This window comes from Clarias gariepinus, chromosome 14, assembly GCF_024256425.1.
Source record: "Clarias gariepinus isolate MV-2021 ecotype Netherlands chromosome 14, CGAR_prim_01v2, whole genome shotgun sequence".
In the NCBI taxonomy this organism is placed as follows: Eukaryota; Metazoa; Chordata; class Actinopteri; order Siluriformes; family Clariidae; genus Clarias; species Clarias gariepinus.
Window position 1 is genome coordinate 16,905,310 of NC_071113.1, and position 23,669 is coordinate 16,928,978.

At 37.7% G+C, this 23,669-nt stretch overlaps 2 protein-coding genes across 5 annotated transcripts in view; one reads left to right on the forward strand and one right to left on the reverse strand.

Moving 5' to 3' along the window:
• Nucleotides 1-46: 46 nt before the first annotated feature.
• Nucleotides 47-6,224, reverse strand: zdhhc6 (zinc finger DHHC-type palmitoyltransferase 6). Of its 3 annotated transcripts, none has more exons than XM_053512241.1 (11): nucleotides 6,083-6,224; nucleotides 5,065-5,585; nucleotides 4,855-4,946; nucleotides 3,104-3,263; nucleotides 2,772-2,933; nucleotides 2,443-2,496; nucleotides 1,433-1,600; nucleotides 1,287-1,328; nucleotides 1,056-1,201; nucleotides 918-964; nucleotides 47-824 (listed from the first exon to the last, which is right to left on the reverse strand). In XM_053512241.1, exons 2-11 carry the CDS (start codon nucleotides 5,329-5,331, stop codon nucleotides 721-723), a joined length of 1,242 nt encoding a protein of 413 aa, XP_053368216.1. In that variant the 5' UTR covers nucleotides 5,332-5,585; nucleotides 6,083-6,224; the 3' UTR covers nucleotides 47-720. The 3 variants fall into 3 exon arrangements, with proteins under 3 accessions (XP_053368216.1, XP_053368217.1, XP_053368218.1); XM_053512242.1 differs by having other exon boundaries at nucleotides 6,009-6,083; XM_053512243.1 differs by lacking the exon at nucleotides 6,083-6,224 and adding an exon at nucleotides 5,737-5,979.
• Nucleotides 6,225-6,307: 83 nt separating this feature from the next.
• The window catches only part of vti1a (vesicle transport through interaction with t-SNAREs 1A), a 100,800-nt gene continuing 83,438 nt past the window's right edge, over nucleotides 6,308-23,669 (forward strand). For both annotated transcript variants that reach the window (XM_053512247.1, XM_053512246.1), the window contains exons 1-4: nucleotides 6,308-6,501; nucleotides 12,419-12,477; nucleotides 13,371-13,481; nucleotides 23,407-23,484. In XM_053512247.1, the coding sequence (XP_053368222.1) occupies nucleotides 6,408-6,501; nucleotides 12,419-12,477; nucleotides 13,371-13,481; nucleotides 23,407-23,484 (342 nt within the window). In that variant the 5' untranslated portion in view covers nucleotides 6,308-6,407. The remainder of the gene's footprint in view (nucleotides 6,502-12,418; nucleotides 12,478-13,370; nucleotides 13,482-23,406; nucleotides 23,485-23,669) is intronic.

Consider the following 23,669-nt stretch of genomic DNA (forward strand, 5'->3'; position numbering starts at 1 on the left):
ATTTCTGTGTTTGTTTTGTATATATGAATAAGACAAGAATACCGTATACAGAGCAGAAACATTTACTTCTCTATTGTAAGGTTCACATCATTCTTACAAAAATAATCAAAAATAAAATCAAAATTGTTTTCTGTACAAAGAATACAGAGTATTTGCATGACTAAGAACTTGATACAGCTGGCAAAGGCATTGCATAAACGGCTTGGACATCAGAGAGAGAGAGAAGAGAGAGAAGAGAGAGAGAGAGAGAGAGAGAGAGAGAACATTATATTCAAGTACCAGTTTGCTTAACTCCCAAGAAGGAATGCTTACAAGCCCCCGGTTTATTACCTTAGGAATAATTCCCTCTGTGCCTTATGTAATTTTTATTCTCTTTGGAAATGTTACAAATGTACACAAATTTATATGAAGAAGCAGAATTTGCTGGTTTGGACAGTTATAGTTGTTCATGTCTGGATTATCCAGGAACAGAAGTCCAGCACAGGACTGAACAAGTTACTGGAATCAGACTTCCGTCTAAAAATATGAATTTTCAGTTTTCAGTGTTTTAAGGTGACCATAAAAGGATATGTTTAGAACTTTCCAGTGTATGGTTTCCCATGCTATGTAAAACCCATTTGGAAAGATACCACCATAACATCAACCATCCACAGAAGTCTTGAGGAATGATTTTCTTTTCGCTCAGAGTGCAAGTCAAACAGTAAAACACACCCAGGTGTCTTATTTGTCTTTCTTTTGTTCGCATGCTGGAGTATTAGTTGCAGAGTCATAGTGGCACTTTTCCACACAGCGACGTGGAAACCACCCTCTAACACGGAGTCCAGCTAAACAGGCATAGAGAGAGACGAACACATTTTTTAGAATGGTATATGAGGAGTATATGAAATGCAAAAAATATGGTGATTTCACATTGCTACCTTTGGTTTGCTCCTCATCCAGGACTTTGTCCCCGTACATCCACCATCTGAATATCAAAACATAAATTCTCATTTATTCATTCCTAAGTTGAATACTTTGATTGGTCGAGTGTTTGCGTTAAGCGGTCAATAACTTACTTGGTTCCTCTTGTGGCAAAGATGGTTTCCCCTTTTGTGAGTTTGATCCTGGGTTCTTCAGTGCAAGGTGATCTAAAGAACGTATTTATCCCCTTCCCTAGTGGACACCATGCTCCATTATAATCCTCTACAACTCTGTACTGCACCTACAGAACGAAGAACTTGGTTTTAGATTTAGTTTATGTCAATACTGCCATCTTGTGTCAAGTAGACATTATGACTATTACTCACGCTTCTTACACGCTTGTCAGCTTTCTGCTTCAGCTGCTCAATCTTAAAAAATAAATAAATAAATAAATAATAATAATTCACCAGTCTTATATAATCTGTAAAGAATATATTGTGTGATGTTTTTACAACTTAGAGTAAGAACGTACAGTTAGTGTGTGCTGGTGGCATTTGTCATTTACGGGCCATTCAGTACCATCTCCCTCTGGAGTACCAGACCACGTGAACACCTGTTTAAAGTTCTCCCAGCGACTTCCCAGGTCATACGGGAAGATAAACTCCTCTTCTGTTTGGTAGTATTGGATTCTGTCTTTAGCCTGAAGGGAGCATTTGAGGATGTAAGTCAGATGATTGTACAGTGAGGTGCACAAATATTTTAATTTATATATATATATATATATATATATATATATATTTATTGCCATTTGGCCTCTGTACATTATCACATTGAAAGACACTCAAGATGTGTGTGAAGTCAAGACTTTCAGTTTTAAATGAATGGGTATGACAAAAGTGTGGCATTACCCATTTAGGAATTAGTGCCATTTTCAAAACGCTTGTATTGTAAAGCTTGTACAAAAAGACAGACACTTACAGTACTGGTCAAAAGTTTGGACACAAGTTTTTACTTATTTTCTACATTCTCTTTTGTTGCGTTAGGTAATTAACAACAACTGCAACGATAATTAGCTGTTATTTTAAGGCATGAAGGTCAGTTGTTCTGGAACAGTTCTGGCACATACAGGATTGTCATGTGAATTTATCAAGCACCGAGATGAAACTGGCTCTCATGAAGACCTTTCCAGGAAAGCAAGACCAAAACTTACCTCTGCTGCAGAGGACAACTTCATTTAGAGTTACAGTCTCTTGCATATTTTAGATGCCTTCAGCATTCTTTCAGGAAAAATCATTTAGTTAGAAGGTGTGTCCAAACTTCTGACTAGTAGTGTATATCCAGAGCACATTATAGAAGTGCAAGCTACTCAGAGTCTAAAACTAGCAACAAGAAGTTCTTCTTCTGGTGCCAGAAACAGATATTACATGATTATATAAGATGAAACAGCTTTGATTATGTAGGTGTGTGTAAAAGAATGCAACTAGACGGATAAACTGAAGTCACACGTTACACTTGGCAATAAAAAAAAGATAATATACTCACCTTCTCCTCGATCCATACTTCAATTGAAGTTTTGTTTCGCAGAATCACTTTCATCTGAAAGTAAAACATAATTTATTATTAAGCTCTTATAAATGCATACTATAATGATTCTCTAGCTACGGTATAGAGAATTAATAGGCAATTGAAGTAGATGTTTTGGCTGACTGTGCTAGTATCGCCCATGTCGTTTAAGGGAATTTTCTGGTTATTTAGCAGATGAACAGATTAACAAACATACTATAATGGGAACATGACATCGAGAGCTAATTTTCCTTGTGAAAACCCTGCACAGACGAAGAGACTAACGTAGATTAATAAATATGCTGTACCTGAATAAAAAACAGCATGCCAACAGCAATGGTTGTGCCCAATGCCAATCCTAGAGCGAAGAGATTGACTGCAAACACTGATAAGCTGAATGGCATTATAGGATGGTGGACACGTCTGGGAGCACTCATGTCTATCCTGACTGAGCTCCAACCAAAAGAAATCTGGAGCAGGAGTTAAAAAGATATTCACAAGTAATTCTTTAGCAAATAGTCAAATTTACAATTCAGTATCTCCTACTGTATGTGCCCCTTTTAAGGGTTATTATTCATAAATTATTAATTTATGAGCCAGAGCCTAATAAATAAACAACTGAAATCATGGACATACTGACCCGGTCATATAACTGAGAGTACATTGTCATAATAAAAATGAAAGCAGCATGGATGCAACCCAGAGGGGCGAGGAGGAGGAAGGTAGTAAAGTAGGCGTGATTTAGATGCCCGCAGCAGTTGTTGATCCAGGGACAATGGTGATCCATCTTCATCACACACCTGAAAAAGGAGAAGATTCAGCCAAACATAAAAATGATCTAACTACACTATAAAAGTACAGTGGAACCTTGGATTACAAGCATAATTCGTTCTGGAAAAGAGCTCATATTCCAAAACACTTGTAAATAAAAAAATAATAATTCCATAAGAAATAATGGAAACTCAAATTATTTGGTACACAGCCCCAAAAAATTTATACATAAAAATAATTAATACAAAATATAAAGTAAAAAAATAAAACGAATTAACCTGCACTTTGCCTTTAGAAAAAAGTAAAAATAAATCCCGACAGACAAGTGTTTCCGTTTATGCGGCAGGCGCTGTGTGTATGTGTGTGTGTGAAGTAAGGGGAGGAATTAGCCTCCCCCTTCTTATCTTACAAAGTAAACCTTTCTGCCCTCTTATTTGAATTTCACACAAACACACATTTTTTGGGGATTTTTTTCCTGATTTCCTACCTAATTTAGTCGTGTCCAATTCCTCCCTGTCACTAGAGGGCTCTCTACTACCATTCAGCCGGGAGGGCCGAAGACTATCGCGTTCCAAACCGCATGACACCAGCCGATCACATCTTTTCAAACTGCTTGCTTACACACCGTTGGGGGCACGTAACACACTCAGAAGAAAGTGCTAGCCGCTCCTTCCGTGTGCGCGAGGTCACACACGTAATTAACGTGGAGCACAAAGTACCTCGTATCCCTCCCCTCTGAGAGAGATCGGCCAATCAGCTCTCTCTCGAACCAGCGACCTCCGGATGATAGGGCAAACACTTTACCACTGCGCCACTCAGAGGCCTCACATACACACACACACATTAACAAAAAGACTGTTTTGTCGGAAAAAATTAGCAAGGAACATCGCTAATGACACTAGCGTGAGCGCATACTAACGGAATCACTGCTGTAAAGTAAAACAAACAAACAAATTAACCTGCACTTTACCTTTGAAAAGAATCGCAACAGAGCAGTGTGTGTGTGTGTGTCTGAAGCCGAGAAGGGGTGGGGGGGGCACAGTGTCAAATTACGTGCATGCACACACATAACGACAGAGAGGGAGAAATGGATCTTCAACCTCTCTAATGAGACTTTCTTTTGCTTTACACGTGCGCATACACATGCATTATAAGAAACTGTACAAACACACTTACAAACACAAAATAAAATGTTTTACACGAACACACGTGGTCACAGTGTTATAGTAAACAGTACACACGTTCTCGGATGTTAATTATACCAGTGAGAGTCTAAGACCAAGTACACGCGCGAGGGAGACGATTACCCACAATTCCAAAAAAAAAAAAACATTTTTCTGAGAAAAACCATTGGCTCAGTTGAGATCACGTGACGATCTGCGTCAAAACAAGAAGCCCATGCGTGATACATGATACTCTGTACTCGTAAATCAAGACTTGCTTGATTTTCAAGTCAACATTTATTAAAAATCTTTGCTCGTCTTGCAGAACACTTGCAAACCGTGTTACTCGCAATCCGAGGTTCTGTAACTCGGTTCTCAAGGCAAGTACTAAACACTTCTAAATTCATTTCCAATGCTGTGAGTATAGTTGGTAGTTCAAAACACATGAAAATGTTACCTGTTACACTTTCTGCAGTGGTGAGATCTTGGGGCTTTATAACCTTCACACACTCTACAGAACTGTAAGTACATAGTATCTTTCTGATTTTCCTGTTAGAGAGAAGACACCACAAACCAACATGCAGTTAGATTATACAAGGTTAATAAGATTAGAGACAGAAACAAAAGTTATGGCTTTCAAATGAGGTGAATAGAGCTTCGTATTTACCGGTTTCCACTCTAAAGGAATATACCCAGGTCCGACAAACATGGCATTGAAATAGTTGTAAAGAATAAGGACAGTCCAGTTGATGAGCATAATGAAGTTAATGCTGCCACTTGTAGTGTCTAAGGGCCAGTACCAAATAATGGAGTCTAATATGGCCATAGATGAGCACACAGCTATGACTGTAAGTGCAATGATCGGACCCCAGTGACAGAGCCTCCTGACTTCATGGAGGTTTTCAAATACGATAATGGCAGATATAATATTCATTTTGCACAGATATGACTTTTTCAGATTGGCAAATTGTTAGTTATGTTGTCTTTCTCTAAAATAATGATTTGATCGTGAGGACGGTAAAATATGAAATAATGTTCTCTGTCTTCTGCGAAACATCCAGCGATCAGTTGCGTCAAGGGTTACAGGAGCGGTCTGTGTGTTAGAGTCAGTGCCGATCCTCTCGTGTGGCATCCTCACCCCCGGGCCAGTCTGGTGCTGTACTCTCAAGGTGAAAGCATGTCACACATCTAAGAAGAAGCATGAAGGAGAAACATTGATGAAAAGACAAGTCCATTGATGACTCTATAATGGGTGAAAATTCAAGTTCAGATGTTAAGCAATCTGCAACAGTTGGCTTATTCATTGCATTGCAGTTGCTTGCGAGGTACAGCCACTAACCGAGTCTGGCTACTACACACACTGCAGATTCAACACACTATTTCAACGCAAGATTTGGGATGTGCAGAGCGTTATATTGAACTTGAGCGTATATACTTTACGGAAATGCAAATCTAATCTAGAAACTCATTTATTTTTATTCCTCAGTAACTAAAAATATAGCGAGTCGGCTAGCAAACACTGCTCCCTTGGGATCATTCAAAAACGATACATATCCGAACACCAATGACAATCTAAATGCTGAGATAAGAATTAAATAAATCAGCAAGCACCTCTAAAAATATTTTCCTTTGCAATAACAGTTATCTCACACCAAGCGCTAACTGTCACCCACGGCTATACTCACTTCCTCATTCTGTCGGCCGCAGCCGGAGAGGTGCGGCACTCATGTCTTCCGTGTATACGAAGGTGGATATGTTCGAGAGCAGGAAAAAAAAACACAGCTTGTGTTACTTGCTTGCCTTTATGTTTAAAACACCCCGTGAAAAGGCGCGGGGTGCAATAACAATGAATTCCAACGTCCCCAGAACTAATAAACACGTTGTGTGTTTCGCCGGAAGACTATAACAGGGACGCGTGCAGGAAGTGACGACATCGTCAATAACAACATCTGATACAACCAGCGTAATAGAGTCGCCACATTCGAGCGTTTAAATTCACAATACACAAAAATGTCTTCGGATTTTGAAGCCTACGAACAGGAGTTTGGTACACTCACCGCAGAAATCACCAACAAAATTGGGAGAATACCTAAACTTGGTGGAGGTAAGTGCTGTCCCTACCAAAAAGAGACTGTCAGTTGATCCGAGGCAGCTAGTCAGCTTCTTGTAACGCTAGCAAGCTGCGAAGCCGCAAAGCCGGTACTCGGTTTCTAAGGAGCTGCTACAGTGTGAGCTGAGTGCTGGTGCTCTTTAGGACTTCACAAGGAAATCCATGTTTCTGTTAGAAAGCGTGCGTTATCGAATGACCAGTGTATTTCATTCATTACTACACATTCACTCAGTGTTTAGTTTTTAGATTTTGTTGTTTAGAAATTAACAGTCTCTCATTCTCATGTTCTCGGTGTGGTAAAGGGTCTGCAGCTGACATTCCTTTAATATCAAACCAGTATATAAGCTGAAATGCAAGTACGATAAAAAAAATATATATTACACAAAACCTAGTAAACTAGTCTTTGAGACAGTAGAGTTGCATAGAATAGAATTAAGTATTATATTGACATTTTTCTTTCTGTAAGGACTAAAACAGCAGTAGTTTGTTTTTGCTATAAACTGAAGGCATTCAGATTTAAGGGCAAAAGATGAATATGAGACAGTAGATTAGAATATCTGCTTTCATTTTCAGATATTTACATCTAGCACTGTTAGACTACTTATAACATTGTATCTTTGACCCAAAATCACAACATATGTAGGTGAGCGAAAAATATAGAATGAGTATTTTGTAAAGTAAATTAGATGACATTTAACGTTTGTCTATATAGCTATTTGGAGGAAAAATAAAACACCTGCTGACATCACCAGATCTACTTTTGATATTCCTTTTCCAGGCATGTAGTGTAGCTTCTTTAAGTTGTTTGTTTGTTTGTTTATTGTGGGGTTTCAATTTAGTGTCCTCTTTCGGATACAATGGGAGGGTTGCGTCAAGAAGGGCATCCGGCGTAAAAAACCTGTGCCAAGTTGTTGTGCGGACTGGGTCTTCCGCTGTGGGGCCCCCTTGCCGGGAGCAGCCGAAAGACCAACAACAAAAAGTTCTCTTCAGGACGTGAAATGCATGACCTGGGTTAAGGTTTGGTTATTGATTTGTATTGAAATGCTCAGTGGTAGGTTACTTGCCTGCCATACAGAAAGCCCGGGTTAAATTCCCTCTCAATACCCAAAACCCCAGCCACTGGATACAGTGCTGGTCCCAAGCCTGGATAGAATAGGAGGGTTGAGTCAATTTTGTATGAATAAGATGGTCTGTTGTGGTGACCTCTTTATAGGAGCAAGAACAACATTACATGCAACAACATTACATGTCACATCAATGCAAGATTTGGGATATGCAGAGCATTATATTGAACTTTTAAATGCACAGAAAGTTATTAGGGTGTACAAATCCTAAGTGCAAATCTAATCTGGAAACAGTCATTCAATAACAGATATTTACATCTTATTGACCAGTCTAAAATCTTGTTTTGTAGTCTTGTTTTGTTAGCAGTATGTTTTGGATTATTGTTTTGCTCTATGATGGGTTTTTTTCCAGTTAGAATGGAATTTTCTGCCGTTACCATCAAGAGTTACTTTCATGCACATGCCACACATATACACACTAACTACAGGACATATGGGAATATAAATGAAATTGGGACTGTGGGAGGAAAACCAGAGTACCCAGAGAAAACCCATCAAGCAAACAGGGAGCTCATGCAATGCCCACACACAGATCTTAGGCGGGAATCGAACCCTTGACCCTGGGAGGCTGAGGCCTCAGTACTAACCACTACGCCACAGTGACACCTTGAGATACTTTCACTTAATAACTCTGTTAAAGAGTTATCCATGCGAGCCTAAAGCCATGACTTTACCTCCACCAGTCAGATCCTTTTTCTTGGACTTAAACTTTCCATCACATTGGTAGGGGTTAATTTTCGTTTAAAAACTTTTGTGGCTTATTTCTGTGTTTCTGTTTCTTATTGCTAATGAGTGGTTTAACGTCTTGAGATATAGCATTTATATTTGTCTGCCCTCGAAATTTCTGTCCTTGAAGTGCCCTTCTTAAATATCGGTATAAGAATATAGTACATAGGAGAAAATATCATTATTCCAAATACCTATTACTGGATTGAACACCGGTCATGGTCGTACAAGCATTTCACTACATATCGTACTGTGTATGACTGTGTATGTGACAAATAAAATTTGAATTTAAATTTGAATTTGATGTGGGACATCGCCATGAGTCACATCTAATGACAATTCACCTGTTGCCATGATTTGGGACTTTAAAGGAAATGCATGCAAACTGAGGAAGAACACAGAAACTCCACACAGACAGTAACCCGAGCTTCGTAATAAACAAGTGACTCTGGAGCTGTGATGAGCTGACGCTACAAAGCGTACCGGTGCGCCACCTGCTGCTTGATTTCAGTAACCAGCTTGTGTATTATAGAATAAGGATACTGCAATAATGTTAATTAAAAAGGAAATATCACATTTATCATTTCCTTTTTTTCTCTTTGAAATCAGTACTTGTCCTGCATAAAGAATAGAGTATACTTAAGTGACCTAAGTATAAATATATGCAAATTTTTATTTATGCATTTTATCACTAGTATTTTTAAAACAGTGCATTACATTATCCAAAGATTAAGAGAAACTAGAGAAATCTCTGTGCGTAAGGGAGAAGGCCGAAGACCTTTAATGGTTGCTCATGGTTTTTGGGCCCTCAGACGACACTGTATCACTCATCGGCATTACTCATCAGCTTTGTCAATAACACTACCAAATGGGCGCAGGAATACTTCAAGAAGCCATTGTTATTAAACACAATTTGTTGTGCTATCTTCAGATGCCAACTAAAGCTTTTATTATGTAAAAGGGAAGCCATATGTGAACATGTTCCAGAAGAGCTGTCGTGTCTTTTAAAATGAACTGTTTTAAAGTATGCATCATTAAACAAAAAATATGTCAAAGGTGGGTGTGTGGGTTGGGTGTGTTTGGGTGGGTGGGTGTGCGTATGGGTGAGTGGGTGGGTGTGTGTGTACGGGGTGTGTGCGTGTGTACTGTATGTGTGTGGCGTGTGTATGGGTGTGGTATGTGTGTGATATGTGTAAGTCGTCCTACACTACCCCTTCCTTCGCTTCTTCTATAGTATAACACCAGTCGTGATTCTTTTCAAAGGTGCAGATTATTTTTTTATTTTTACATTATATTTTGTATTAATTTTGTATCCATTATTTCCTATGGAGCTTGCTTTAATAGACATGTGTTGATATCCAAGCACGCTTCCAGAACTAATTATGTCTCATAGACTAGAATGTAAAATTTTGGAGTGGGTCGCAAAGCTGTTTGGTCCCAGTCCTGTGAGTTTTTGTGACACTGTTCCTATTATTTATTTATTTATTTAAAGATCGATTTTACCAGGCGGCTACGTTTTTCTGTAAAGTTAATAGTTCAGCACTATCCTTTCAGGTTTTACTAATGAGCTGGATACTTCTTAATCCACTTAGCAGTTTGATTATTAATCACTGTAACATCTTTTTCATGAACATGGAATATGTCTTCTGACATGCTTGTTTAAGAACTAAGAAGCTACTCACTATGTCAGTTAGGCTTAACAGCTAAAACATATTAATCATTGCAATCTTTTAATCTAAGCATATAGAGTTTAAATGTTGTGTAGGCTGTAGGAGGTGTTTATTAGAATGAAAAAAACTTTTTTTTTTCACATTTGAGTAACATTTAAGGATGTTTTTAATTAAATGTAAATATTCATTTGTCAAAACTTGAACAATCTCAGTAGAGAAAATTTTGAAAATCATGTTAACACATTTGTATTGAATTAACTGAGTCAATTGTGATAATTGCCAAGCAAAAACCTGTAGGTCAAGGTCATTTCTAATTAGTGTGCAGTATGTGGTCTTGAATTTTCTGGAATGCATTATTGAAACTGTCAGAAGAATGCAGCACAGTGAACTGCAAAAATGGCAGCTTTAAATATAACGTAATTGTTAACTGCTACTTTAACTTTTGTAATATTACTGTAATATGGGAGTCTGAATACATGTACTGATAATTAACTGATTTTAGATGGTGAAATCAACAGTAACAATCATGCGAACATTTATTTCTAATAAGTTCATGTGGGAAATTTGGAATTAATCCTTTGTTTATTTTACAGTAAAGTTTGGTTTAATAACATGTTTAAATAAATTGTGTAGATGATTGAGAGTTTTCCCTGAATATCAAGCAGCAAGTGCCAGCTGAACCACTTTTATTATTGTTAGCACATTTTCTAATTAACAATTAGAAAATGCAATACAATTTCTAATTAAATTGTACTTAAGTTGTCTAATTTTCTCTTATTAAATCATTTCTGTAATTTATAGTAGTGTTGTACAGTTCAGACAGAAGTCTGGTAGTTAATGGTAAATAAATACACCAACAGTTTTAAAAAAGCATAGGGTAATTTCCAATCTAAATATTGTACTAAGAAAACATAGCTAATTTGTACCCTTCTAGCTGGCTTGTTTTTTTTTTATTATTTTTGTTTTATCTTTTGCTTAATATGGAAAAAGAGAATGTCCATTGTGTTTTGATGTGTGTTGTGTTAAAGCTTGGCAAAAATAGGATATTTTTCATTAGTGGAGCCCACCAGCTGCTAAATGTGTTAAAAATAAACACAGTGAATATGAACAAAGACATTTGATGTTTTTGCTCATCACTCATAACCGCACTTATCTTTTTATCAGCTTTGTTTGTGAACTAAATTATCTTTTGTATGTGCGGGTAAAATTCTTTCCCCATCGTATTTTTGATGGCAGCCCTCTGTATGATCTCCTGAAGCCAACATTAACAAAACTCTTCTTTTTTATCATTGTAGTACGCAATATTACATGTGCAGACCCTGATAAAGCATTGTGAATGGATTAAATGTCCTTGGCTGGCTCGCTTCATTCATTCAAATAGAGGTTCTTGTGTTTAGGTTTTGTTATTTACAGCACAAAACCCAATCTCTAAATAAGAACTCAAGGAGAATGTGTGCTCTCCTTCCATTAAACTTAAATAAGTATTTCTTATTTAAAAAGTAACCCCAGAACAACAATGTCTGCCAATCAAATGCCATGAAAAATTAACCGAAGACGTAAAGACACACCTTAGTAAGAAAAGTTTAACTACGTGTGGTCTGATGGCCAGTTGGTGTACCTCTTGAGCCGTTGCTAGTGTCCAGTACATATCGAGTAGGGACATGCATATTTCAACCTGCCCTACACTGCTTCTCTAAAGAACAGCCTTTGTCTGCTCACCTTACAAAGACTTGCCCCAGGCTGTTTACTGTGTGGGCTCTGAGGTTGTATCAAGGTTTGAAAAATGAATAGATGTCCAACAAAAGATGGATGTACTTTTGTTTTGACTGTATTGACAGCTATCTGCTTTTATACTGGTTAATAGATTTTTTTCCCCGCATTTCGTCGTAAGGCAGTGGTGGACTTATTTTATTCTTTCTATTTATTATTATACTTTTTTGAAATTAATTTTATAGCCGTTTTTCACTTTTGTTATCCCTACATGCACTTCGTATTGTTAACATGTAATTATGTTTTTTAAATATATAAGTATAAAATGAGTTAATTTGTATTTGCCCTGTCATGTTTAATATAGTTTCATAGTTTTTATTAGTCCCCCGACTTGCAAAGCAGTCACATCCTGATTTTACTGGCTGGCTCTTGACTAGTGTTTGGTGGAATCGGCATCTTCCTGTGTGAGTTAGCACAAGGCTTCTCCACAGCCCAACAAAGCTGTTTACATGTGGAGAAATAGCAGACATCAAATACAGATCTTTCAATGGCATGAATGAGTAAATACATCTTCAAATGCAGGCTTGTTTTTTCCCGTTGATTCGTGAGAGTAGGGTTCTTGTCATAAAGCGCAGCTCTCCCATCAACTGATCAATATGTTTTCTGCTTCTTCCTTTTCAGAGGACAAGACGCAGCTGGTTCTAAATGTCGACAAACAGCTTGAGGAAGTCAGAGAGTTGGTAGGTCTTTGATCAGTAATTTCCACTTTCCACATTTTCTCAATAATGAATTTTGGGAGGGAGGAAAATCTCCTGCATAAACAACATCTGTAATGTCAGTGGTGACATTAGACACTCTTCATGTGTCTGAAGGCTTCTCTGCACTAACAGTGTGATCACATGCTCATAATGCAGATTTAACTGACACCACATGACACATTTCATGCCATTACCGGAGAAAGGTGTCATGTGTGGTGCTAAAAATAAGGACATCTGATGCATGTAAATTGCTTTTGTCCTAGTTCTGACATATAATTGTTGATTGGATGCTGTAAATACACTGGGCTGTTTTGGTTGCTTGTGTGTATTTTTGTGTATGTTTGTGTGTGTGTGTGGGGGGGGGGGGAGCAGGGTGAGTTCTGGGGGGTGTCGTGCACATGCTCATTGAAGTGACACGGACTCATGCCGTAGTTGTCAGTGAAAAGCCACAGTACTTACTAGATCTGTAATGAGACTCTATTCTCTACCCATTTGATGACTTTCCCTAGCAGTCAGAAGTAATATATTGATAAAAGTTTAATCTTTTGGAAGAATTGGCTGTAAATGTGTTTCAAGAAATTTGTCTTTTTGCATAACAGTAAGAATATTGTTTTAGCATGTCAGGTAGCTGTGGGAGGTTTGTCAATAGAAATGAGAAAACACAAAGACTAAAAGAGATTTAAAAATCCTGTGATAACCTCAGTAGAAAATGTTCTATTTGTCAGAACTGATTCACATCACACATGGGTTCAGTGTGCCTTAACATCTTGAAAGCATTTTTATTTTTCTGCTTCCAAAGTTTCCTTTGTTTTTGTAAATGTGGCACACAAGATAGTTGATTCACTAGTTAAGGAAATCAAATCTGATGTGCTTAGTTGGAGCAGATGGACCTGGAGGTGCGCGAGATCCCCATCCAGAGCAGAGCCATGTACAACAGCCGTCTAAAGAGCTACAAACAGGAGGTGGAGAAGCTTGAGAAGGACTTTGTGAGTACAGCACACCACACACTCACTCATACGCTACATGCAGCACATAAAGCTTTGTTTACAACTCTGTTTACGCAACCATGTACACAAAAACAGCCAAAAATGTATTCCCTCTTCAAAACACAATTCTTTTGAAGGTCAGTGGTGTCTACTGAGGCTAATTCGGAGTGTGTTTATAAAGTTGTGTTGGGCCTGAGGAGCGTTAGACTGTGCTTCTCCTCCATGTCCTTGTTTAGTTATTCATAAATTGTACCTGCCATCCAAAACCCACCCTACTCACATCAAACCTTAATGAAGGCCTTGCCCTCAGAAACTGTTTTTTTTTTTGTCTTGCTTCACTGTTATTTGTCTGTTGTGTTCAGATATATACTTATTTCTTAAAAAAGTATTAATGTTTTGTTTCTATTTTTTGTATTTACTTTAAATGCATATTAATACCTTAAAATATCACAGCATTGTGCCATGTGTGGGAATTTGAGTAATGAATCTTTTTGAAATTTGAACTTGCATTAAATCCCAGCACGGACAACTTTTTGTTTCTTTCCTTTCCTGTTCTTCTTTATATAAATCCTGCGTTCAAACACTGCACGTGTATCTAATTAGAGGTATGCTCAATATCTATGCCAGATGGTACGCGCATCAACGAAGATTCAGAAAAGGCGTAAGATAAATGAGAACATTTAAGAAAATGTACTCTTTCCAATGATCTGGTGCTATTCTTTTGATACTGATGGTTTAGATCAGAGTACGATCCCCCCCCCCCTCAGAGCGGTCTCACACTCCTCACCATGGGCATTTAATTGGTTGATGATTAATCTTTAACATCTCTTGGTTGACTGATGCTGCGGTTAATTATCATGCAATTAACACTTGCTGTGCAGGGCTTTTACATTACATTCAGCATTCATCTGCTCCTATTACCCCCTTCAAGCTAAACTTGTGGATTATTTTCTTTTTACATGTTCTGATCTTTATGTTGTAGAATAGCAGTTATCAGTTTGTAGCTAAATATATTTTCTTGACAGTTTTCTTATATCTCAGGCCATTTCCTGCATAAACAGGATGTATGTTTATTTGTTTAAGGTATAGTTCTAACCAGCTGTTTTTAAAACATCGTAGTAATTGGTCTGATTTTTAATCAGGATTCATTCATTTAACAGCTCCCCCTGAAGCTACTGTTGATAGTAAGCCATAGCAAATGTTCCAAAGCTGAGAGGTTCAGCAGGGAGCTCAGAAGTGCCAAATGCTTTAGCGTGAATGGCTTATCCTCTCTGCAGTGCAATGTGAACACACACACTTCTAAGAGGTGTCATGAAAAAGGCCATTGCTTATTTTATTTTAAAAAGGAGTCTTTGTTGTGCTTCCATGGGAAATCAAGGCCCTGTCCTGGCCTTCCTCTCATCTGGTCTTCCTGGAGCTTCTCTCACATTACCCCTTTCTTACATCCAGTCATTCACCCGTGTTTGAAGTCTTCTTGCCATTGCCACTTGCCACGCTCAGCCTCCTGTTCAGTAGCAGACGGAGACTGGTTGACCCAGCAACTCTGCCACTCTTCTAGAGGAAAAAAGAGTAACATATCATAAGTACATGCCAAAGGCGGGTATGATGGCTTCATTTTGATAAAGGGGCAGTGGGTCTGAAAGCCAGGCCCCGTGGAGGCCATAAATTGGCAGAGAAAAGAGTGTTGAGAGGGAAAAAGACAGGAAAAGGTGTTTTTTTTCCTGTGATTGGTCATGGTAAAAGTCATTGGGTTTGGGGACCAGAATGACATGCCTCTTAGTCATGCCTTTGATCTGACAGAAGAGGACCTTAATGGAGGCATAATTTAATGAATTCATTTGGGTAAATAGACTGCAAACCTTCAAAGGAGCTGAGTTTCATCACCTCAGAATTCTCTTATTGGGCCATAATATCCTATACTCGTTGCTGGTAGCACAATTATGAACAATATTGTTAATAATTATATATCATTTGGTAATACATTTGGAGGGTTTTATACAAATCAGAGCTTTGCACTTCGCCTTACTCATAAAGTTTAGTTTGTTTTTCTTTATAAAATGTAACAGCATAGCGTGTTCTCGAAGATGATGTGGAAATCATTCAATTCAATTCAATTCAATTCAATTCAGTCAGGTCTAAATCACCTCCTTCCAGACTCCCTTTGGCATAACATTTTATCCACTCCCTGACCAGGAGATGGCGACATTGTATTGAATATCTCACAAACTAAGCCTGCACGTGAGTTGTTGAGGTTTAAAGGCATTTCTGGATCAGAAGAGTTCTTCTTGCTCTGCGTTTTGATTACGTCTTCATTATATTTCAGAAACACAGACATTTTGATGAAGGGGTGGTCATGAGAGTGTCTGCAAGGTGGTTATTAAACCAGAATTATCTCCTAGGTCCTGTACACACCATTACTCTTAGCACACATTTAACCTCTGGTAGCATTAACAAATTCTCTACAATAAATGTGTATAGTAGATTCTAAGTGTTTACATTTCGAAATGAATAAATAAATGAGATTAAATATAAATAGTACTTTGAAACACAAATAGTATTTTGTTGCTTTTGTTTAGCAATGCCAGTTGCAACACTGTATTACATGATCTTCATACTGATGTACATGGTTGCATCAATAACCTTATATAACAATCTTTATTTAGTATGAACATCACTAACAGTGATGTGTTCAAGTACTAAAATACATTCACATATTTTATAATAGATATCTGTAGATATCTCATAGGTGCAATCGATATGGCAAATTATATAAGTGGTCGTGAGCGATTAATATTTCACTGTGTAATATGCAGATATTGCTGGTGATGTGTTGCAATTAAACACATGTCTATACTACCCTACAGTATGTGTTCAATATTGAGCATAGTTGAAAAATTTGGATATATAAAAAAGTAATATTTTAATAAGTAATATATAAAAATTACAAGAGGAAGGGTGAACAAAAAAGGCATAAACTATATTAACAGATTCAAAAATGCCATTTTATTATGTATTAATTAAATTGACCCTTTTTCTTTTAAAACAACAGTAATTTGATAATTTATCTGCTTTTAGGAATTGTTGTTGCATAAATAAGTTTCAGTGTTTTTCTAGGGTTTATGATCCTGAATACAAGATGCTAAGTAGGCAATAAATCAGTTATAAAACAGTTTAGTGTAGAAAATGATTAGGCTTAGTGTTTTACCATGACAGATTGTCTTTGTCCTTGTTCTCAGAGGATCTATACCACTGACGGAAGGAGTGAAGGAAAATGTGTAGAGTTATTTTTTAGTGGCTTTGCGAAATTGACTCTGTGGTGCATGTGGTAATCGCAGTGATGGGAGGTTGATGAGGTGAAGTCCTGTGTCACTCAGAGGGGAAAATCAGGCCTCCATGGCTGGAAATGAGGAGATGATGCACTTAATAGAAATGGGATGCTATCACTGATCCAGTAAACTAACAACCTCTCAAAACGTTCTGTGCATTCATGTTGCATCATTTAGAAATCTATAAAATATCTTTATAAAATGTGTGTAACTTTATATACATGGAGTATATCTAGAGTAATGGATTAAGCTACATTGCTTTAGCACTTATGTCAGTATATACTTATTGATCTGTGGGATATACAGGACACTTTATCATTTCGAGGCCCTTTTGTCCTCTTTTTACCACTAGCATAAAGACCTAAAGTAACTTTATTTTCCTAACTGTCTTAAAAATGGGAACACATCATGAAATATTTCTAAAATGAAGTAGGTGACATTTGTTATTTATGGTTCGCATTTTAAAAAGCACATACATAAGTTAGAGTCAGAAAATGTAGCAAGTGGCAGGGTATTTTGACATTCAGTGTTTTTCTTTATTTACTAAATAGGCAAAGCTTTGAATTCCTTTAAAGTTTCCTAATTGAAGTTTATTTACTTTTCTCTAGTGCCTCTAATGAGAATATTTTGGCTTGAAGTCTGCTGGTTTAAAGGCTGAGGTGGTCTTCATCAAAGGTTGATTACCTGACATTGACAGAGAAATCAGTTAATATGATTATTTCTATATCGGTGTTGACTTCTTCTGTTTTGCATCCTGGTGACATTATGTAGTGTTTGATTCTCTGATGTGGTGCATTTTTTTTTGCAGTCAAAATATATTTGGCTATAGAGTACAGTAATTTTTTTTGTAAGACTTTTGTCTTGGCTTTTTTCCATTGCAATTATATTTCTTAACCTGATAACGTCTGAGCCTACTAGACCCTTTTAATTCCTTTATATATTAAAATGCATGTATGAGCTGTTTAGTTCCTCTACCTATATTTGATTGAAGAAGCAGCTAAGTTCAATTTTGGAAACAGTTTCTAAGTGAATGATGAAAGCGTGCTGTCCCTTCTTAAGTTCCTCATATGGGCTGGAAAAAAACACCCTTAGGGTGCATCTCTCTTATATTTGCATATATTTGTTCTTCACCTTCACAAGTCTTATTTTAAAGTGGATGAAGTTAATTCTTGTGGGGTTATGTGTATACCGCTTCTGTGTGAGGCAAATCTCATTTAAATTTTGCATGCATAATGAAAAAAAATATATATATATAGAGAGAGATGTATAGCATTAACAATGTAGCTAAGCTCCTATGCCTGTTTAACATTTTGATGCTGATAACTTGACCATTCAGCTCAGACAAAGGCCATGCTGTAGAAAGACAGTTTCAAAAATGGTTACCTAGAGGATCAATACATGTGTGGACATGTATGTTTTCACACAGTAGTGAAACTGAATAGGTTTGCGACTTGCTGACAATACTCATTGCAAGTTCTTAGAATAGACAACACTGTAAGGTCAGCAGATAAGCCAATGTTAAAGCTAACAAAGAGTTAAAAGTGTGTTTCCAAAAGAGAGGATGGAGAGAAAGAGGAATGTTAAGGAAGGCATGGGGGAGACATAGAGGAAAAAGTCCCCCCCCCCCTTTTCCTGGAAGGTTCACTGAACCATATGTAGGTAGCCACAGGCTAATGGGCGATTGGTTCCTTGCTCGCCAGGTATCCTGTGCTTCAGAAATCCCTCTTCCATTTCCTCTAATCTCACCTTTTCTCTGGTGCTGACCCAGGGAGGCACATTTTAATCCCCACTGTACGCCAGAGGAGAATGCTGGGATGAGAGTGGGTCTGGCCCTGCCCGCTCTGCCAGGCTCCTTTCCCATCGGCTCTTCATTATTGATTTCTGCAGCACTGACGAGCTAAGGTCGACTCTGCTAGCACTCGCGCCAGCCTCTTTCTCAGACTGCCCAGAATGTGCACGAGAGAGAATGGTACGGAGAGAAACATGAAGACGGTGGAAAAACAGCCTTTGATTTTTCATTAGAAATGCTTCCCTATTTTAATATTGAGTTTAATCGGCTCTTGTGCCTTAAAGAAATAACCGTTCGCAGTGACTCCCCGGCCTTCAAAAAGTATATTCTGCTTCCTCAATCAAAGACGGTTGGAGTTATCCTTTTGTTAGGAGTTTATTTGCAGTCACACACTGATGTTTGTTTGGCTTATTGACTGCTCGCTGATTTACATTTTACATTTAATTAAAAAAATTCCACTTGACAGAAAACTACTACAGCTACTACAAAATAATAGTTTTAAAATGTTTCAATAACTAAAACTCATTTAACTGTTTCCTTTCCAACTTTTGAACTTGTTCATTTAGATATATAAGAATAACTAAAAATACTGTATATATTATAAGACAAAAGTTTTGGACTAATCTTCTGTATTCCAGAACAATCATGGAACAATACTGTTTTTAGCTGTTCTGAAACCGTACTGCAAGAACAGTATTGTTGTGTACTGTAGTATTGTTTGCAGAGTGCCTTTGCAAAACACCATGATGGGACTGGCTCTCATGAAGACCGTCCCAGAAAAGTAAGACCCAAACTTACCTCTGCTGCAGAGGAGAAATTCATAAGCGTGTGTGCAAGCGTGTGTCTGCGTGTGTCTGTGTGTGTGTGTATATGTATAGGTGTGTGTGTGTGTGTATGGTAAGTCCTAGGCATTTATAAAGTAATTGTAATTACCAAGGTGCATATTCAAAATAAGCTGGAAAAGTGCAGCTAACATGCACATGATTTAAGTTGCTGGTCCTAAATAATTTTTTTTATTTGTTACATTTACAGTCAGTATGGTGTTTTAATTTGTTATTTACCACATGCGTTTATTTGGATCGTAGTAAAGGATTTTTCCCCAGATGGTCGTCGTTGTGAAATGTAACACTTTGTGCATTAAAGCTGCAAACCCCCAGTGTGTGTGCTAATGAGAGGCTCCGTGCTGCGTTGTGGCACATCATTCACCACTCCAGCATTTTTTTTTTTATTAAGTGACTAACACAATTATCATGTCCACACTCACAGACATTTCTTGTGTATTCATATGTCTCTCTGATTAAAGATGGAATTAATTAAATTCCTGAAATAAACAAAACAATCAATCAAAAAAGGCTAAAAGCAATCTTTATATTTATTAATTCTTCTCATCTGTCAATTTTCTCCTGCAGTCTTTTACCAGCAATGTGTTTCCACCCACATAACTGTTACTCAGTGTTTTTAGTTTTTTGCACCATTCTGTGTAAACTCTAGAGACTGTTGTGTGTGAAAATAAGCAGTGTCTTAAAAACTCAAACCACTATTAACTGTGCCATGGTTAAAGCCACGGAGATGGAATTCTTTCGCAGTTCTGATAATTAATTAACGACGCGTGTGTGTGTATTTGGGTATGTGTGTTTAACTTCAGCATTTTCTATTCATAAAAGTGTTTTTTGTAGCGTATTTCTGTGTAATTCTTTGCTGCAGAAAATGTGTGTGTGTGTGCGTGCGGGCATGTGCGTGCCTGCTTTTCTTTTGGCCTGTGGAGAGTGTTAGCCCCCTGCTAGGATGTGATGCATTATTTAAGACTTTGTTGTGATACTGCAGCCTGCTCGAAAAAGTCTTTGCTTTCTTTAACCACTAAAGCACTTTATCCCTCCATCACACCGCTCCCACTGACTCGCTTGTCACCATGAGCTATACATTACGGTACATCTTGTATTTGTGTATCTGTTGTGTTGTTTCTTTTTTTTTTTTAAATATTGTTCTCAGGATCATGGATTTCTTTTTTTTTTTTTATAAACACCTGCACTCTTACTTGCTCATAAACATTTGTTGGAGATTATTATGGGGAAAAAAAGAGGTTAAATGGCAATTTAAGCGAGAAGGTGAAAAATACTCTATATGACACACTTTGTAAATTGTAAATTAAATATCTTTAATTACTCTTCATGGTTTGCCACCAACTGAGTGCGTGGGGTGAAAATAAAGAGCAGAGAAGTGGAAGAAATGCATTTGCAAAGTCGCATCAGGGCCTCTCATTAAACTCTGCCCGTGGGTGTTTTCACGCCTTTAACAGCCAATCTAATGAACTGTTTATTTTTGTAGCGACAACTTGCTAGTGCATTTTTTTTATTGTCAAAATAAAAAAACGAGGCTAAGGAAAGAGAATTTCTTTCTTTAAGCAAATATGATTTTTTTATTCTTGATAGCATTCTATGAGGTAAACTGTGCGACATAATGTAAATATTGCTAAATAAGCAACATTTTGCAATATGATATTGTCTTTTTTTGTTTTGTTTTTATTTATGTCAATTGAGTTATCAATTTTCTTTCCCTTTTGTTAACCATATACATCTGCTATAAAAATCATACAGACCACTAATTATAAGTGAGACCTTTGTATCTTAAACCCACATTCCAGGAAGAGAAACAAATTCTCACCCAAGATTAGGAAAAAGTTGACAGAAAGAAACATACCAGATTAAAAGATTTTTCTCTTTCTTCTCCATAGCAATAAGACAGCTGTGAAAGTGATCGTTTTTTTAGATTAAAAAGTGTCTTCCTTTGAATTTGTGCTTTTGTGCCCATTATAAGTGGTTCCAGCTACACTATGCTGTAAATGATATAAGGAAGTTTAAATCGACTGATTTAAAGTGCTAACCCTATTATTGGTTTTATACAGTCTATCACATTAGCTGAACTTTAAATGTTTTAGGGAATTTCTATCTATTATTAAATGCAGAATGTGCACACATCTGAAGAAGCTGAAACATTTAACTAATCTTTGCTGCTGAATTAAAAGATGTGCAAATAGGGAAAAAGTATTACACTGGTGTTTAATGTCAAACTCACTAATCCAGTGTATGACTAATCAAAGCTTTCCAAGGTTTAAGGCATTTTCAGTTAGTATTGACCATCTTTTGTGCTGTAGATGAAGGAGAAATAATCATCATATGGCTTGTTTGACTGCAGGGGGAGTTTTGAAATGGTATAAATGGTTTGGGAAAGACATCCCTATTTGTTTCAATTGCATGCTTTTCCCCGTCCATGACTTAAAGCTACATTTGCCATTCTTTTTGTAAGCGCCCCACTCAAAGGTTACGTTGCCAAAGAAGCCGGTGCTCTGAGCTACAACAAACTGCTGTTTAGAAACAACAGAATGAAACAAAATAGCGTGGTTGTGTTGCAGAACATGTCAGCGTATGTGTTCAAATAAAATGTTCTCCAAGGCTTCCAGTTTCAATTACCAGTGAGCCGGCGTTACCCAAAGTTATGCCGCTGTTCTTTAAGATAAAACTTGACTCAAATGGAACATGTGGGTGTTGTTCTTTCCCTTTAGTGCGTCAGGGTGCCTTTTGTGAGGTTAGATCATTAACAATTACTGATCAGCAGAGACAAAAATATCACAGTATCACAGTGCCTTTTTTTCCCCCTCTGATTGAGTTTGCATTTATTTTCAGATCGGTTATGTTCTTGATTGTAAAACAGTGCATTTTGCAGGTGTTTATTTTTTAATTCATAAATTAAAATAATTAAAATATGCAAATATAATTATCCTTGTGGTGGTAAGGTAACACTGGGCAGTAAAAAGATGATCAATGTATTATTACTTTAAAAATTTGTTAAGAAAAAAAATAAACAAACAAACCTTATGATATTGCATTATTAATTAAATTTCTTAACCTACTTCGGCTCCATTTGTCTGTATCTTGGGTTAGAAAATGTACTTTATTAATAATAATATTTAGTTGTTGTTGCTTGTGCATTTGTAGTTTGTCCAGCCATGCAGCCACAGTGAACAGGGCAGAGGGATGGGCTCAGTAAACACAATTTATTTCTTACTGCCACTGTGTGTTTAGTTTGGAGGGTATTTGAAGAGGTTTTGTGGTTTTGTAAACACCCCATACACAGCTTGTGGTTTTTCAGAATTCCAGGTGGCACACTCAGAAGTGTGTGCGTGGGCATATGGGTGTGCCTGTTTTCTTTTCTCTTTTCATTCTTGGACATGGCATTTCTCTCTCTCTCCGGTGTGTAGCGTAGAAGACCAGGGGAGAGCGAGCCGGAATCTGATGGCACGCCAATCGCATCAACCTGGGTGATGAATTATTCTCTGTCTAGGTGCTTGGCTGTGCATTATCACAGGGCCTGCCAGAGAACAGCACTGACAGCAGTGACAGCCCCCAGAACACATTTCCCTCTGACAACTCACACTTTTCTAATACGCGTCCTGCCTGTGCTGCCGCCTATGGTTCACCATTCTGCACTTTTTGTTTGTTTAAGTGAAAAGGGAGCTTTTTACGTTATTTTTATGGCTTTGATTCACTTAAACCAAAATGCCTATGTGAACATACTCAAGAACAAGATGCCATATAGAGATTGTCAGATGTAAACATTTGTTTCATGTATTAATCCATTAGGGGGCTCTCCTGCTTCAGAAATGTATGTGATTTTTTTTTTTTTTTCAATTGCATCTAAACTAAAACTTGTTTTTCTCTCCCCGCCCCCTACTCTCTTCTTCCTTCCCTTGGTCGTTTTCCCTCTCTCCCTTTCTCCATCTTTCTCTTGTTCTCTTTCTTTCCCCTTATTGCAGAAAAGGTCACGTATTGCCTACAGTGATGAGGTGCGGAACGAGCTCCTGGGGGATGATGGGAGCTCCTCAGAGAGTCAGGTAGGGAGCTAATCAGGAGCGTTGGGCTCCCGGTGTGGGTGGCTGCTCTGGGGCCATTAGGGTCCCCTTCTCTCACATACACTGCTTCTTTGCTATTGGCACCCAGTCATGTGGAAGCAACACTGTTTAATGCAAAGCTGGCCAGCCTTGAATGGGCTCGGGGCTCTGACCGTGGTCTGGGCAGC

Bases quoted from the DNA above. Each gene is read 5' to 3' on its own strand.
- zdhhc6 (XM_053512241.1), bottom strand. From the start codon at position 5,331: ATGAATATTATATCTGCCATTATCGTATTTGAAAACCTCCATGAAGTC. The intron at 2,934-3,103 runs GTCAGTATGTCC...CTCCTGCTCCAG, and splicing joins ACTCTCAGTTATATGACCGG to ATTTCTTTTGGTTGGAGCTC. The intron at 825-917 runs GTAGCAATGTGA...ATGCCTGTTTAG, and splicing joins GGATGAGGAGCAAACCAAAG to CTGGACTCCGTGTTAGAGGG.